This window comes from Amia ocellicauda, chromosome 3 (genome assembly GCF_036373705.1).
Source record: "Amia ocellicauda isolate fAmiCal2 chromosome 3, fAmiCal2.hap1, whole genome shotgun sequence".
Taxonomy (NCBI): Eukaryota; Metazoa; Chordata; class Actinopteri; order Amiiformes; family Amiidae; genus Amia; species Amia ocellicauda.
Window position 1 is genome coordinate 12668314 of NC_089852.1, and position 17168 is coordinate 12685481.

Below are 17168 nucleotides of genomic sequence, written 5' to 3' on the forward strand. Positions count from 1 at the left end.
ATTCCAGTATTCTAAGGAGGCCTGTATGATGCTGGCCAAACACCACAGTGTAACGTCAATGCACAGCGGGTAACCCGGAGAGGTTGTGGAGTTCCTACCAGGCATTGATTACATCTGCGGCCGGTGACCAGGCGCTTGCAGAAACAGTCTCCGCTGATGGGGTCACACTGGGGGCTCTCGGACACGGTGCCTTGGGGGTCACACTGGCAGGCTGGGGGTCAGAGAGAGAGTGATATGCTTTACAGGACTATACATGTACTATCAATAACATATTTATAATTAAGGTAGCTAATGAAGGTATATAACAGGGGTGGCTAACCCTGGTCCTGGAGAGCCGCAGGGTCTGCAGGTTTTTGTTTTATTCAGATTGTTAACTGTTTAATTGAACCAATTATGGGTCTTAATTAGGCAAAAAGTCCCTGTGTTCAAAATATCCACTGATTGGTAATTAAGAGAGACTTGGAAATCCTGCAGGATTGCGGCTCTCCAGGACCAGGGTTAGCCACCCCTGGTATAAAAGGTATATAATGAAGGTAGCTGCAATTTAAATTAAACACGTTTATTGTGTCAATTCAAATGATTTAGGCAATTTGTCCATGGAGTGAAGAGTGTTGTTAGTTTTCGGTTCTACTCTATTTCTGTACAGGAGAGTTAATTTCCAAACAATTACTTTCTCTGTCGCTGAGTCACTAACAGGTCAGGTAATTAAAACGAACCCACACGGCACTCCCACACACCCTGACAGATGGACTTCTGAGGAGTGCTCTTTAACAGTGAAACTGCTAAAACTGCTGTGTGGGTGATGCACTCATGTTAACTGAGTGAATAAGTAAGCTGTGACTACTGAAATAAAGGTTATTCAATATTTATCAGCAGTTGTAGTTCTGCTCTCTTACTTACTGCTTAGCATTTTAAAGCTGTAGAATCCTGCTACCTATCGCAACCGTCTACTGTGCCACATTCACAAACTGTGTGCCAGAACAGATAAATATACACCTGTTCCCAATAGGAGAACGCAGCAACACTATCAAGTTTTGAGGGGTAACATCAATCTTTCACAAAGCAAAGTATGAAATGTTTCTTCTGGAATTTGTGCAGCGTAAGGAGTTCTGGTCTTGATTTGGTTTGGAGACTGTGGATGAACTGAGCACCCAAGAAAACGCATGTTCAATACAGTGGCCTTGAGTGCCCTGTCCCGCTCTGCTACCCCCCTCTGGCAGTACTCACGCTGGCAGCCCTGGGTGTTGTCTGCGCTCAGGCCGAAGAAGCCAGACTTGCACTTGTCACAGCGAGGCCCCTCCACGTGGTCTTTGCAGCGGCACTGGCCGGCAATCATGCCCAGGGTTGGGTCGTCATGCCCGTCGCAGATCCCCCCATTCAGAGAGCCGTCGGGGTCGCAGTCACAGGCTGTGGAAGGGAAGAGCCCCCCTCAGAAATTTGCACTCTCAGACAGACATGGACAGACACGGGGGGTGGGAGACTGCGCCATTGCGCCATCACCACTCAGTTACACCCACGCATGGAAGAAGGGTTTTTAAGCTCACAGCCCCACTGTTCAATATGTGCTGCTTTATAACAGCATGAGGTTTGCTGGAAAAGTCTGTCAAACACATCTGGCGGAAGCTAAAGAGAAAATGTTAACATTTCCTGAATTCTGTTCAAGAAGTTGTTAATCCCTTACAAGGGCAATACAATAGATATGCATTTTTCTTCTTTTATGACTCTTACAAATTTGTTTATGGCTTTTTCTGGTGGTTTATGAAGACAATTTGGTGTATTTTTCTGTGCTAAGTTCAGTTCAAACATGAGGTTTCCATTTTATTTTTAGATTTTTCCTTGACACTATATTTATCTGAAGCCATCTCCTTTATTAGTTCTATACTTCATCACATTGCAATGCATCCCACACAATATTTATTCTCTGTTGTGCTGATGGTTTGCGTTGGGGGATGAAATGTGTTCTTTGACCTGGTCTAATAGACTGAATCAAATAGCATGTGCTTCTGTTCCCTATGATGTCATGGGTTGTTATTACTGTGTAATTAGTTCAGTGATGTGGGAAACTAGTAAGTCAAAGTACTTGTTCTGTTCATTTTTTTTTTTTTAATACAACTGTTCAGGAACTGGTAAAATGGTATACAAAAAAGCCACATCTCCCAGTACAAAACAAAACAAAAAACAGTGCATGAAAAAAGATGCATTCAAAGGTATGTTTTTCTTCAGCTTAACAGCATGTAGGGATGTGCAACACTGTATTTACAAACATAATGTCTAAGCATGCTGAAAGTGTAGAGATATTGGGATGGTTGCTGGTCAGAACGTTGACGGTAAGAAGACTGTTACTGTCACTCACCCACACAAACGCCTGGGTCTCGGATATCCCTTGCGGGGTCCTGGTAGTAGAAGGGTTTACACATCTCACAGTTGCGGCCCATGGTGTTGTGGAGACAGTCATCACAGACACCCCCACTCACGTTGCCCATGGCCAGGTACACCGCCATGTCGAAGTGGCACAGGCTGGAGTGACTGTTGCAGTTGCATTCTAAAGCGACCAATAGCACACAATTACTTTTGCACAGCCTGGCAGAGTTTATGTGTAGGGTATTCCTAAAGCAGTTCCTTGTGAAATTTAAAAGTTTCGAATTTCAAAGAGGTCAGCTACCATCGTTACAAATATTTCCATTACACCCCTATTTGGAAGAAGGCGTTCAGCCAGCAAGAGAGTGATGTCATATAGAACACAGCCTGGAGGACAACACTGAGTTACAGAACTTACAAGCTTAAAGACATTAACAGGACCACTTTCAGGCTTGTTACTCAAACGGATGAAGTAATATGGTGATGTATAAGACTGTTTGTTTTGTGCTTTTTTCCTTCAAAATCCCACTTTTGCTTTTATCATTGAATACATGAACAAAATGAGCAGCTGGATTTCTTCCTCCATGTGGGTCTTGTGCTGAGTAGGCTGCACACCGAAGGCAAAAAAGGCCCAAAAGAAAAACAACTGTGGTAACAAGATCAAAAACAAGATTTAAACTGCCCAGAGGGACTCGTAAATGTGTCTGCTACAAGATACATATGTCGTCGTACAACTGAATTTTGACAGTTCTTGTTCGGAAAAAGCAAACAGGTGGCCAGACAGTATCAGACTCACTTTTGCAGGCATTGGTGTTCCTGCCCTCGGCTGGCCTCCAGGGCTGATCGTTGTAGAAATCCTCACACTGCTCACAGTTCAGACCCTTCGTGTTGTGGTTGCAGACACACCTGCCGTGCACCTGAAACACAGTGGAAACCGAACAAGCTGCTCTTTCATGAGCAGTAAAAACAATCACAATTTCCATACTGTTCAGCTGCACTGAGGGGTACTCTGCACAAGGGTCATAACAGAGTACACATTGTGCTCATCGATATCATTGCGGGCATATTGTGGGGATGTATTAAAGTGCATTTTCCCAGTAATTTGAGACCTAAAACTTGATTAAACTGCAATGGCTGCCTTAATAAGTCCCCTGGACTAGTAAGAGTGTCCAAATGCAGACTGCTGGCAGAAATATTCAATACTAAGAAAAACAAATATTCAATACTATTTCCTTCAATCAAGGATCTAAAAGAACTGAGTACTTAACTGGACGCAATGCATTTTATACTCCATTGTATCCAGGCTGGGACATCAGTGCAGACATTTTATTATGATTATTATTTGTATTAATATATCTTAATGATTAATGATCCAGAATGTGATGGTTGTCAAAGACAGTGAAGCATAGTAAAACCACCAAGGATCCCCAGAACAATAATGTTTCAGACTTTCAGCAGAAACCTGTACGGGCCTCTGTCGGGACTGCCAGTGGGCATTCTCACCATGCCTTCGATGTCGTCCCTGATGCCGGATATCGGGGCGCACTCAGAGGCGTGGCCGTAACAGAAGCAGTTGCCGCGGACCACAAGCTCGTACATGGCGTAGTAATATTTCTCCTTGATCTCCACACGTGAGTCCAGCAGGTTGTCGCCCAGCGTGTGCAGCTTGGTAAAGTTGACGCGCAGGTTGGTGATCTTCAGCTGGTCTAGGGAACAGAGGCGGGAGGAAGGTTACACTCCAGAAGAGTCGAGAGAGGCTGCAGTCTCCCACTGGGGTGAGCTACAGAACAGGGCAGTGCAGGCAGAGGACTCACCCCAACTCCAGCTCTGATCTGTGTCAGGACATAATCTACTTTTTACCACCAGGATATACATTTAAGGTTGCTTTAATTTTAACAGAATCACAATTTTCTCACCACCAATTTTTTTTTTTTTCGCAGTGTACAAAATTGCTCACAGTAATGTTGACAATATTGTTTGTTTGCCCTCTATTTTAGGTAGTCTATGCTTTCTATTGGTCCCCAAAAGCAATGATACCCGAGACAACTCAAATAAAAACAGGACAGCTGTGACATTTTCAAAGAATCTATGGTATGGTTTGATAGGGTAAGATGTGGGTGATATATGCATAAGATAAATTGGTTTCAGGCATTTTAAGAGGCTGCCTCTTGTCTAAGCAACACAGCTGTAACTCTTCAGTTGAACAGATGAGCACATTTTTGAGAGCTACACAAACAAGTTGCCATCAAACTTCTAAAGCCATTCGGCGATAAAAGTTCACATCTTTCCCTAATCCACCCTAGCCACCCCAGCTGTTCACTACCAGCTTAATCAATCGTTTTCCTGTCCGAGGGAAGCAAACTCAGACAATCAAACTGCAGCTCAGGCACAGGGAACTGGCAGTTGGCCAACTATAACAGGCCAGCACTTTCCGAGAGTTTAACTATTAAATAGGGAGGGGGACAGAGCAAAGCAGTATAAAAGAGAAGCTAACAAGCACACAGGGAACGTGTATAAACAGACAGTGTGGCTACTGTCCTTTTAGCCTGTAAATATGGCATTAATCATAAATAATGTAAACAGTAGCATTATGTCTTGAGCCAGCTGTTTGCCATGATCACTATGATGAACAGAGATTACTGAAAACCGTTTAACTTAAATGCAAGCAAAAGTAGTCTATGCTCCACACAAAGTTCAATCTAAACATGATTGGTAATAACCGTTTACACTTCTGTGCTGTCAAGAACTCGGGTCATGATGTGTTCCCCAAATTAGTAGCTTTCCCTTTAAACCAAATCTTAAAAAAAGAACTATGTGTAAACCCTTGGCTGGGTGCCGTACAGAAAGGGAGCTCTTTGAAATGCGAACAACACAGAGAAAGCAGAATCGTGCTGCTAGCTCCCCTCACGCCCATTCTTATCTCGGCATATCCTTTCTCAGAGCTGCTTTCACAAGGCCTTGAGTGTAGGAACACAATTCATTTCCCACACTCAGCGAAGCTCTGCTATTTAAAATTTGTAAAAAACAGAACAAAAAAAACATGCCAGGAGTCCTGGTGAAATAATGAATACTTTCAGCATGGCAAGAGCTATTAAACACCAACAGAAAGAGAAAGCCTGAGAGAGAAAAAAATTAATATACCTGGGAGGCAGAAGACAGCCTCTCTAGAAAAACTAGTACTATTAATCAGCAGGTGTCTGTGGAACTGCGGCTCTTTCACGATCATGTTTACGTCTTTTCCTTTAATGTAATGTGGAGGTAGTGCTGCAGTAGACTGAGGACACAAAACAGCAGGCCCTATGGCAGAGGCCTATAATGTATATGGACCCACACTCTCAGTGAGGGACTCTGTATTTTTCATCACTGTGGCAAGGTCTGTTTTATGTGTCTAAGATCCCCATTCCTCATGCGTGCCATTTCAACATACCAGACATTTCGGAATGGTTAATATAGAGCATTCCTGCCTTAATCCTATTTCCATATTTTGGCAGCAGGCTAAACTAAACTAAATTCAATCTTCTCAACAGTCAATAATTCATTCCTTTTTTGTTTTGTCTCTGCTTTGGGGTTGTAATTGTGCACAATGCAAACAGATTCTATGATTACATGACACATTGGGCCCTACTATAATTCAGCAGGAGTCCACATGAGATATATCACTGCCTCTCAACCTACCGAAATCTATGGTTGTGAGACTGTACACTTTCTCAGTCCTTTAACTATCTGCTTGTTAGGATTTTGAGTGAAATAGAAACCGACACGAAGGGAGATAATTATCAAGGTCGACTTGCACGGCATTTGTTTAAGAGAAACCCCAGAGAAGCAAGTTTAGCAATTATGGGAAATTATGGGAAACGTTCTGAACATATTTCGGAAAAACAGACATAGCAAAAGCATCATGATATAATGCTCAAAACATGAACTGACTCAAACATGCTGCATCTTTAGTTTTTCTTCAGTATGAATAACAGGACATGTTAAAATGTTACTAAAATGCTAACAAAATATTAAATAACAAAATATTAAGATCTTAACTTATTAGCTCTGTAGCTAATTTAACAATGAAACACTATTGCATAGTACTACTATAATCAAGCAACATTACTTTGCAATGCTGGACTTTGTAATTTAAATGTACCTCTTGTACAACCAGCTTTCAATGATGACCACAACTTGGGTTGGTGGCCAGCACCAGTAATTATACAGTTCTGTGCAAGAAATCTCCTAGAATGCTATCATGGATTCTCCGTTTGCATTATTTGTGTTTTTGGAATATTAAAACCATGCTAGAATTATTATTTGTTCAACGCAATTTAGCTTTGAATTGTCAATTGCACTAAACAGTACTGTATAAATTGATCCTAGTTTCTTCAGCAGGCCTGGGAGCACAACTGTAACCGATAAATCTCCACTTTAGCTAGCTGATGGATCTCACAATTTCCATACAACTACCCTTTCAAGGTGCAGAAAAAATAAGAATGAGAACATCGAACAGAAACAAAGCAAAGCAAGCTTGGAGGACACCAATGCCATCAATGTTAGCTTTTTCATTTTTTTCCAGCATCACAACATTGGAAAGACGGAAACACCCCCCCACCCTGCTTACTCTGAATGTTGGGGCTGTATGGGTCTTCAATCTGGATGGCTGGGTCTAATACTCTGTAAATCACCTTGGAGAGAGAGGACAGAGATTTCAGCTCTAGAAAACAACAAGAGGATACAGGCCTTGTCTTTGCATAAGGCAATGCTATCACTAGGCCTGGCACTGCACATCGCTCACCTCTCCCTCAGTAGAGGGCTCTATGTCGGAGTAGCGTGACTCGCATATGACGTCATCCACCTTGCGTAGGGGACCCTGGGAGACACCAGGGAAGCTGCTGGCACAGTCGTAGGCAAAATAGCGGTACACCTGCCAGGAACGGCCAAAGTCCGCGGAGCGCTCAATCAGCATGGCGGCCGGCCGGAACGTCTGCGGAGAAGGTAAACACAGACAAACACTGAGGAAGACACGGGGGGAACAGCTAGACCAGCGCCGCAGAAAAAACAGTCAAATGTTTGCGTATCATTCTGTAGCTGGCTTTGAATTATACACTTTAGCAGAAGAACTTACAGAGGTAGAAATGAGATTCCTATTGCTCAGTCATTCCAGTTATTCCAGGTTGAAAGGCGCCAGATTGTGAACAGAAGTCAATATGTCCTGGTCAATATTTCTTTGCTTCATACCTTATTTTGAATGAATGTGGGTGATGATGATGTTGTTTGTGTGTGCTGTTAGCACAGTTTAACACAAACTTGCAGATTGTTGAAGCCTGGAATGGATCAATCAGTGGGAGTCTTATTTTCATGCCTGACATGATATTGTATCACAGAGATGAAAGAATGCTATCAAAGGTGCCATCAAACCAGACGATTGGCCGAGTGATACATATGGTGTGCCATGGTTGGCAGCAGTGACTATACTTCTTGCCTGTGTCCCTGGATAATTCAACTATCTTTTGCCCTCCACATATGGTGTAGTGAGATTGGATCCTTCCTGCTCAAAGTGACTGCTAGTGCATAACGCACACTGGGGGACCACTTTGCATTGTGATCACAGTGAGTAAGGGCATGTGGGGAACAGATCTCCATGCTGGAAGGCGCAGTGTAGTGGTCTATTCCAAGGCAGCGTACTGGCTGGTTCCAGAGACGGTGACTCTGAGTCAGACAGGCCTCACCTTAAAGGTCATGATGAGGTGAGTGAAGTGGAATTCTGCCTCCAGGTTCACCTGGATACTGACATCCGGCTTCCCTACAACAACAAGCAGATGACGCAGTCTGAGTGGGGCTGCAGCTTTAAGCATGTATATCCGTTTTGTCTACCTGCCTTTAAAGGCATTATTAGCATTGTTGGCCCATGGGACATACATGAGGAACACTTTACTTAAAGTCACCCCCCCCCCCCCCCATCACTGTAGAGATCCACTGAAAGAAAAGCCCATTAGAGAGGGAACATGTGCATTTGTTACCAAATATCCAGCAGGATCGTTATGTTCATACTGAAATTGCACGAAATAACTGCCCCTCTGGCTATGAGATGCTTTAACTGTTAGAATCATCAAAAAATATAGAACCATAAATAAATCAATGTAATGTGAAAGGCTCCTGATTCGGATTCTAATCGCAGTCTATTCACATTTGCCTGTAAGGGTTGTCTTAATGGGAATGTATTTAACCAGATAAGATCTAGACATCCATCAAGCTCAGGCTGGAAGGAAGCTGACTGCTCTGTAATCCTAAGAGTGATGTCACATTAATCAGTGCTTGGATCCCTGTAACAAATCTGATGACTGGGGACCTTCCCATATCATTATTAGTTTTCTTATTGCTATAATTGAAAGGCACTGAAAACAACTGAATATATATATCTATATACACACACACACACATATATATATATATATATATATATATATATATAAAATAGTATATTATATATATATATATATATATATATATATGAATAAATGATGTAGAAGGGTGAGTCATGAACTGAGTTTAACCTGTATTCACCTCGCAGTAAAGACAGGAAGGAAATGGGGCAGCCAGGCCCATGAATCGGCTCGTTCTCCCCACTGCTGTGCCCTTTATAAGGCGGCATGTTCCTAATGGAGTCATGAAGTGTTCTCTGACACAAAGACAATGACTGGATTGAGGTCTCTGAACGGCCCTGTCATTCTTGGCACCGTCTTCTGTCAGGGCATCCTCTCCAGGGCGGTATGGGGCAAAATGTGGACGGGGGACAAGGCTAGGATTGAGGCCGGGGCTCCCACAAGAATCCCCCCCCGCACACACACACACACCCAGTGTCAGCCCACAAGCAGAGTGGACCCATCTTCACTACACAGCTGTACTGTCAAAGCACTTACTTTGTTGCATCACATTTTTTTCCAGTCCCGTCTCGAAACCCTTGGAGACCTATTCCTGTTTTAAGAGAAGTTCTTAAAAGGACCTTTATTTTCAGCACATGACCCATATAGAGGTTCAGTGTGATTCAACAGGATATGGTCCATTTTAGCAGGGGGCATGACAAGTTTAAAGTGCTGTCTGAATGCTGTCTGATGATCTACTGTGACAACCTAGTATACTCTTCTGTTACATATAGGGTGAAAATACATGACGCATTTCTTAGTGGATGTAGCGTGTAAGTATGCTACACCACATGAACCAGTACAATACCGGCCATAGCAACAACATGCATAGCAAAATAAAATGTCAACATTAAAAAGCAGGTTTGCCTGCAGATAATTTCCCATTTACGCCACTCTTTTAAAGAGATCTATATTAGGGACAGAGATTACTTGTGCTAGTGCTAGTCTTCTGTACTGACAGTAATGGAAAAGTTAGACCTTTTAAAAGCCTTAACTATGTTTTCCTTTTTCAATGCCCGAATGAAGCTTACCCTGTAATTATTAACAGCTGTGCTGGCTCAGCCACAGGAGCAGCTGATGACATGGTGGTTGTCAGAGCGGTACAAGAGGACGGGCCTTTGAAGTGAATCCAGGAGCCTTTATTAGAGACCCGCTGCACATCCTAACTCAGGGACGGAGGAGCATTGTGGGAGCTGGAAGGGAGGCAACACAGCCCCCTCGTCACCAAGTATACACTGTGAGAGAAAGCCACAGACTACGGACTAGGCCATGGCTAATGTTCTATAAGTGATGATTTGTACACAAGCTGACACAATCACATTTATAATGTTGATATTAGGTGATCTATTCTCTTTGTCTATCAACCCATCTTTCTAAAATAGGCAGCACTGTGGAGTAGTGGTTGGGGCTCTGGACTCATGACTGGAAGGTTGTGGGTTCAAATCCTGGGTGGAGCAGTTGTACCCTTGAGCAAGGTACTTCACTTATAATACTACAGTAAAATGTCCAGCTGTATAAATGGGTACAAATGTAAATCACCCTGGATAAGAGCATCAGCTAAATGACAATAATAATAAAAATAAAATGTATCTTAGAAACACCAGATTACTTTCACAGTTTCAGTTTCCATGCTCTCTAGAGTACATCTCTATTTAAACAAAAATGACTTTTTCTGCTTTGAAAAAGTAATTGCATTGCTTTCACACCTCGGAAGCAGTTCCTCCCCTCAGTTGCTATTGACATGATGCTATGTGTCTGAAATGTAGGATGGTTTTGCTGGTTGTAATTGAGCTTGAAAACCCAACTAGGAGGGAGGGACTCACCGTTCTCTGACTGCCACCAGGATTTCTTGCGGTGTGGCTTGAAGGTGGTGATGACGTTTTCGATGCGGTGGCTGATGGTGTTGTAGACCGTGTCGTAGGGACGCCGAGAGTCACACTGGAAACACTTCTTCTCTTCCTGGGGGGTAAAGAGAAAATCTGTGAGACGTGCTGCTGTGACCCACAGGAATCAGTGTTTCAAAAACATAACCTAAAAATGTGTCTTCTACCGGAAAGTGCACAGCCTCCCCTTTGAATTTCAACATATTTTTCTTGGATGTGTACTTCTGAGGTGGAGATCTCACTACTTGCTTTCCTTGTTTTCTTTTCTGGCCTTGATTTTTTCTAAGCCATTACTGCTGTCTGTGGTTTTTCAAACACTGAGAAGAAAACCACGTGTCTAATTTGCAGAATTAAACTGGATTTGAGGGTTCTTAATGTTAACATCAGCAACACAATAAGGGTGTAATTTCCTCTGTGGATTTAAAATGTTTTTAGGCAGGACACAGCAGTCAACACATTAATCAAAAAAGCGGGGGGGGGGGTGCGCTTTAAGGAGAAATAGTGTATAATTGAATTTCAAATAAACAAACCGCCTCATTCCAGCCTTGCTTTCTGTGCCAGAAACCAACTAAATTGTGTATAAAACAACAGCCCTGAATCCAATCAAAATAACATTGCTAATATCTAAAGGGGCTGACAGACACGAGGCCAAAGCCAGCCACTGTGCTTTTAGAAAACACAGCAAATGCTTAAGAAGAGACAAAGTCACGTCCTAATCAAAAGTCCAAAACATAAAATGACATGAGGGGTCATATCGATTAATGTATTTTCCACCACAGAAATATAGCAGATTTTCTTTTTATTAACTGTTCCCTCCTTTTTTTAAATCAGTATGTTTGATTTGGTGCCATTTAACCCGCATTGGGTAGTTATGGCTGCCATGGCTGTGATATGGAGCTGGGGGGGCGTGCCTGCAGGTGGCTGACGATGCAGTAGGGCTCTTTCCTGCGCAGGCCGCAGGTCGATGAGGCCTTCAGGTTCTTCTCTCGGCCCACTAGCAGGTCCCCTGTGGCTGGATAGCAGCTGCCGTGGGTGCAGCCGTGAGCCTGGTCTGGGTCCTGGGCAAGACAGCCTGCCAGGGCTGAGACACAAATACAAGAGGCCGTATTAACAGGAAGAAAACACAACAAAGACCAAAAAAACTCAACACAAATCTCTTCAGTGCATTGCTATGAGTCTTTTTTTATAAGCATACTACGATTTGCTGTTTCTTTGTATTTCTGGGGGTCAGTAAAGGGTGGCTAGGCATTGCACTGGAAAAACTGTGTTTACTACTTGCATGCAGGGAGTAATGGCATTAACTAATATTTAACTGTATCTTGTCTTTTTGCCAGAACAATCCCAGAAAAAACTAAAAAAAATGACCATTGGTATACATTTCTGTGCTTGGCTAATTAAAAAAAACACTGTTTACATATTTTGAACAGAGCTAAAATCTAGAATTGTATCCAGATAGGTCATGAACATCCTATTTTAAAAGGCTGCCCTTTTAATTGCAAATGTCAAAACGAAGGTGGTGATATCAGTAGTCATACTAAAATGGGGTTTAGATTTAGTGGTTTCTCAGTGCCTGTGGGCTTTTTATTTGCCAGGTTTATGACAAGAAAGACATATTCAAGATGAAACTTTGGAAACAACCCAAGAAATAAAAAGTAAAATAAACCAAGCTCACGACAGTAATATTTTCAGTGTGTTACTTTTGGGAATTGATTATGGTGTCTCATGGCAGACAACAGCAATCACATTTCTTTATTACCATAATTTGTTGAAACAAAATAATATTTTCAGTATAAACAAAACACACACGTGAAAACCTTTGCATAAAACTAGAACAATGGTGAAGTATTCTTTCAAGCAAAGCAAGGCACCAAACCTCAGTAGGAGGGATAACCGATATGACCTTTGACCTGCTTTAGCCTTAATGTATAACTGAGCTGGCCTCATCTCTCTCTCTTCACTGATAACCACCTACCCTGCTGTCCCATCCCACCCACCCACCCATCACCTCTGCTTTATAGAAACACTAAGAGTCATGCTGTCCAGACAGAGACTGTCTGGGGATGAAGTAAAAGGTATCAATAGGGTCAATTTGGTAAGTGGCCACATTACAACATCTTGAAAAAGCCCTCTATTATCTCACCATGTTAAATTAAACTGCAGGTAAGGACAGGGCGGTAGACACAGAAAAGCCCTTCATGGATCAGTTTCACTTCAGGGAGAGAGTGACTGTGCAGTGTAAGAACTACCCTTTCCTGTCAGGCGGATGATAAATTAGGCAGCTATATAAAGTATAGGAAACCTCTATAGAAGGCCTCTGAGAACACACATAAAAAAGCCCATATTTATATATCAGGACTAAATACGTTTTCATGTTATTGTCCCCAAAAAATGTAACAAAATAAAAATGCCCAATTATAATTCAAGTATGTAGGAGATGTTTAATACTACATTCATGACATTTTAATACCAAAACATGGAGGCATCTTAACTGTGTTGTTATGTACTGTACCAAAAATTACAAAAGTTACTGCTCCTCTGCTTTTGATAAACAATTAAAAAATTTAAAAAAGTTTCAAAAAGGTATATTAACCATTGAATATGCCCTGCTGCCTGTCTGTAGTTAAAATGGGAGGGAGACACTCAGTCGGCTTGGATGTTTTAAAATAAACTTTTATGAAGTTAAGTGGATGTCAAACATGCCAGGCTACATCCTGAAATAAACTGCTTTGAATGAACGGTGGGGGGTGTAGCGGTCTTGTGTCAAAGGCTATCGGTGGTGGGGGTGGGCAAGAGGATATCTGACTAACAAAGTTCCTAACAGGTGCTCTTAGAATTGAACCTGTTGGAACAAGCTTTAGAAAGGGGGAGAGAGAAAAGACGTATTCCACAGCAAGAGGCCTGTAGGTGTACAGTTGATACTCAGGGGAAACTGTCAGTGCACAAGAGTATTTTCATTGGGTCTATGGCCGTATACATAGAGAAGATACAAAGTCAACATAAATCTCTTATACTAATTACTTCCCCACTTATATACCCTAATCTGCTGGCTACTAACTGACCATAGAACTGCAGTGCTGCACTGACCAAGAATAATGACACACACAAACACACACACATTCTCTGAGATTTACTACTGCTTCTTTTTCACACTGAAAAAACAGAATGGAAACACCACAATCCTGGAGGACAAAGTTCCCACAGACTGGGGATAGGAGGGCAGTAAACCCACAAAACCACCATGCGTCCCTTTCTCTGTGATGATGTGAGCTCCCAGCTACTTAGTAAGCCACAAAGCTTACATCTGAACTTGAGATCTCTGAGCTGCAGGAAAGAAGCTCACCAGGAGAGCCCCTCGGGAGCACCGCATGGAACATTCCTCTCCTCTTTATAGTGACAGGAGCACATTCTGTCAATGAGAAAGCCACTACGGCAACATTTTTCCATTCCTCTGGCTGAGGGAGAGAGGATGGTCGTATCTGCCAACACTCCAGTCTTTGGCCGTGGTATAATGCTACTCCATGTCAGGGAAAGCTCATGGGCCTTTGTGTAATTAAAAGAGAACTTTGGTATTTCAGTCCAAAGCTCCAAAGCCTCAGTTTGTTTAACATCCGAAACAAGACCGAAGACACAAAGCACTCTGTGTTGCAAGCCTGCTGCTCTGTTTGCGGTTTGACCTGCCAGCCCAGTCCGCAACGCCAACAGAAACCTGCCTCTGCTTGCCCTGTCTTCCTAGCTCTTAGACATACAGGCCACTTACTCTTTTTGATCATTCAATCAGAACTTGAGAAAAAAACAGAGAAAAAAAAGAGACAGTTTTAGTAAAGGGACAATCTTTTCTTCCATAACAGAAAAAATAGAAGTGATTTTTTCCAGACAGGAAAACAAAAGTTGAAAAATAAATGTTAAACCTAATACTTTGTTCTATTATTTATTTACCCACACTGTATATTTTTGAGTAGTGAAGTATTATTCATTTCACAAAATTAGAGTTGTATTACACACTGAGATACGAAATGGACCACTGTTCAAAACTCCACAGAGCTCAAATCTTCAGATATCTGAAATAATACTGCTACTAATGATAATTATAAGGCATTGAAGTTACAATAAGGGTCTGATTACCAAGAACACAATCCACTTCCTTCCACCCTTTCAAATTATGGAAAGCAATGGCCTTCAATGCTTCATTTATTTTAAAGAGATTCCCAAATGGCTGCAGATTGAACTGAACATCAGTGAGCGGACAATGTTATCTTGGTTTCCTTCCTGTTTGCAACAGACGTCCTTTTTAGTTTTCGGTTCAGTGCTAATCACTGTCATTACTGCACCACCACAAACTTGTCTCAACAATCACCCTAGATTGTTGTGGTTTCTCTTTGGGTAAAAAAAAATACAGACTAAATCAACGACAGTCTTGTACAACTTTTCCTTGTTCTGTTAAGTACATGGTGTGCTGCAGACCGACCAGGCCTCTGTATTCAGAATCCAGGCTTTTGTTGGGGCAACATGATATCTATTTTTACAACTGGAACATATTCAGACGAGACAAGCACTGTAATTTGGGGCTGAGCTTTTATCCATCTTGTCGTTTCCTGTTTTGGAAATGAGTCTTTTGACACTCAACACCCGCTGTGAGGCCTGCAGGTGCTTTTATCAAGTCCCTCCTACAAGCACCTTTCATTTGTATAGCTGGTGTAGAGGAATAAGAGAGCACAGACTCTGCACCCACAACCCCCGTCACCCCCCAACACACACACACACACACCTAAACAGGGGCGTATTCTCATCAATATCATGTGTTTAATTAGATCTTGTTCATCTCTGAGATTGTGAAAGGGAACCCAAACACTCACTACAAGTTCCATCTCACAGCTAGTTGGAGCCTGTTGGCAGATACATTAAAGCGCGTCTCATGTCATATTCCATTTCCAGTAATTGACTGTGCTTAAGCCCTTTATTCAAGTTCTGTGGTGCGTGTTTTCACTCATTCATCCTTGTGGCTTCTGCTCCTGTTATTTGCCTTTGTAACTAACTCTGCCAAACAACACTTCCCTCTATAAAGACAAAACCAAATGTGAAAAAGTGACAGCAGGTGAAGTGTTTCAGTGCTGCATGGGCTTTGGAAAACTGTGACATCCTGATTTTGGTTTCCTAAACCATTTCCTTGCTGACTGCTTTGGAAGCTGTTATGGATGGACTTGTTATTATGGAATATAAAGCCCAAAGCAGGAAGCAAATAAATCAATATGACAGAGGAATAAATGGTGGTGAAACAACAACATTCAAGAACCAAAATTAATTGACATTATATTCAGTTATAGTGATTATGCCTATTGAAAATCCATCCATCCATCCATCCATTTTCTACACCACTTGTCCTTGTGAGGGTTGCGGTGCCTATTGAAAAGTTAAGGCATAATAACATATAAGTTTATAATGAATTATATTCCTCTCTTTACAATTCTCATATTTTTGGTTGACTAGTTTATAAGCTTGGAATATTGATACATATTTGTCAGGTCATATTTTTGTGTTTGTTTATGAATCTGTATAAAACAATGCATACTGCTGCCGTGAAGAGGCCTCATTCTGTTATATACCTGGTGTCTGTTGTTATACGTTGCACTCATATTTCCCACACCAGTCAGACAAATGGTCCTTTCATTTCATACTCCTGTATAGGATTTCAGCAGGACAGGCTGGCTCATTGAGACAGTTCACACATCTCACTCTTTTTACCCATAAATGGACAAATAGAGGGACACTCAGCCCTCTTGTCTAAGGGAAAAATACCTCAGAACTAACAAAGCCAGAGACCCAATAATGAAACACAAAAATGTTGAAATCTTGAATGAACCGTATACTATATTGTAAAGCAGTTAAGTCCTAAGCAACCATCATATCAGTTTATATCGCCCTGCAGCTGCACAATCTATAAACCGTGGAGATTGGAAACACAAAAACAAGACTTTTTGGCTACAGTGCCAGGTTGAGAGACACAATAGTTGCCCTCTGTGCCCATTATCTAAATTCTTCAACCAGCTTTTCATTTTCTAAGTGATGCCACTAGTCTTTGCTTAACAGTACAGCTAAATAATAAAATAAAAAACAAAAAACAGGGGGCTGATCCTCCACTTTCCATGCTTTCCAAATGGAGCTGGACGAACAAAGCATAACAAAATGAATTACTGTATAAACTGCCCCCCCCGCACACACATACACCCCTCCTCCCCGCTCCAAATATTCCAGCTAATCTCCTTGTCAGTCCGAGAGTCTGGCACTGCGAACAGGACAAAGAGACAGCCTTTGTGAAGGGCTCAGGCTGTGGTATGTGTGGTTATTAAAGCTGGGAGTGCAGGCTAGCAATGTTTAACAGGATGGGATTAATGGAAGTCAGAGTGTCAGCTTTATCAACTTTTTTTTGTTACAGAAGAACTAGATTTGATTTAAGTACCACTCATCTCTCACTAATTGGTTGTTCTTTAACCAAATTCCACTCAACTCTGCCTTCTTTTCTCAG

The 17168-nt window shown here is 42.0% G+C and overlaps 1 protein-coding gene across 3 annotated transcripts in view; it reads right to left on the reverse strand.

The window, feature by feature from the left end:
• lamb2 (laminin, beta 2 (laminin S)) overlaps positions 1-17168 on the reverse strand; it is a 48088-nt gene that overhangs the window by 19797 nt on the left and 11123 nt on the right. For all 3 annotated transcript variants that reach the window (XM_066698208.1, XM_066698207.1, XM_066698210.1), the window contains exons 3-12: positions 11560-11729; positions 10589-10724; positions 8073-8146; positions 7139-7327; positions 6965-7028; positions 3862-4064; positions 3155-3275; positions 2354-2542; positions 1228-1407; positions 99-211 (exon numbers count right to left, since the gene is read on the reverse strand). In XM_066698208.1, the coding sequence (XP_066554305.1) occupies positions 99-211; positions 1228-1407; positions 2354-2542; positions 3155-3275; positions 3862-4064; positions 6965-7028; positions 7139-7327; positions 8073-8146; positions 10589-10724; positions 11560-11729 (1439 nt within the window). The remainder of the gene's footprint in view (positions 1-98; positions 212-1227; positions 1408-2353; positions 2543-3154; positions 3276-3861; positions 4065-6964; positions 7029-7138; positions 7328-8072; positions 8147-10588; positions 10725-11559; positions 11730-17168) is intronic.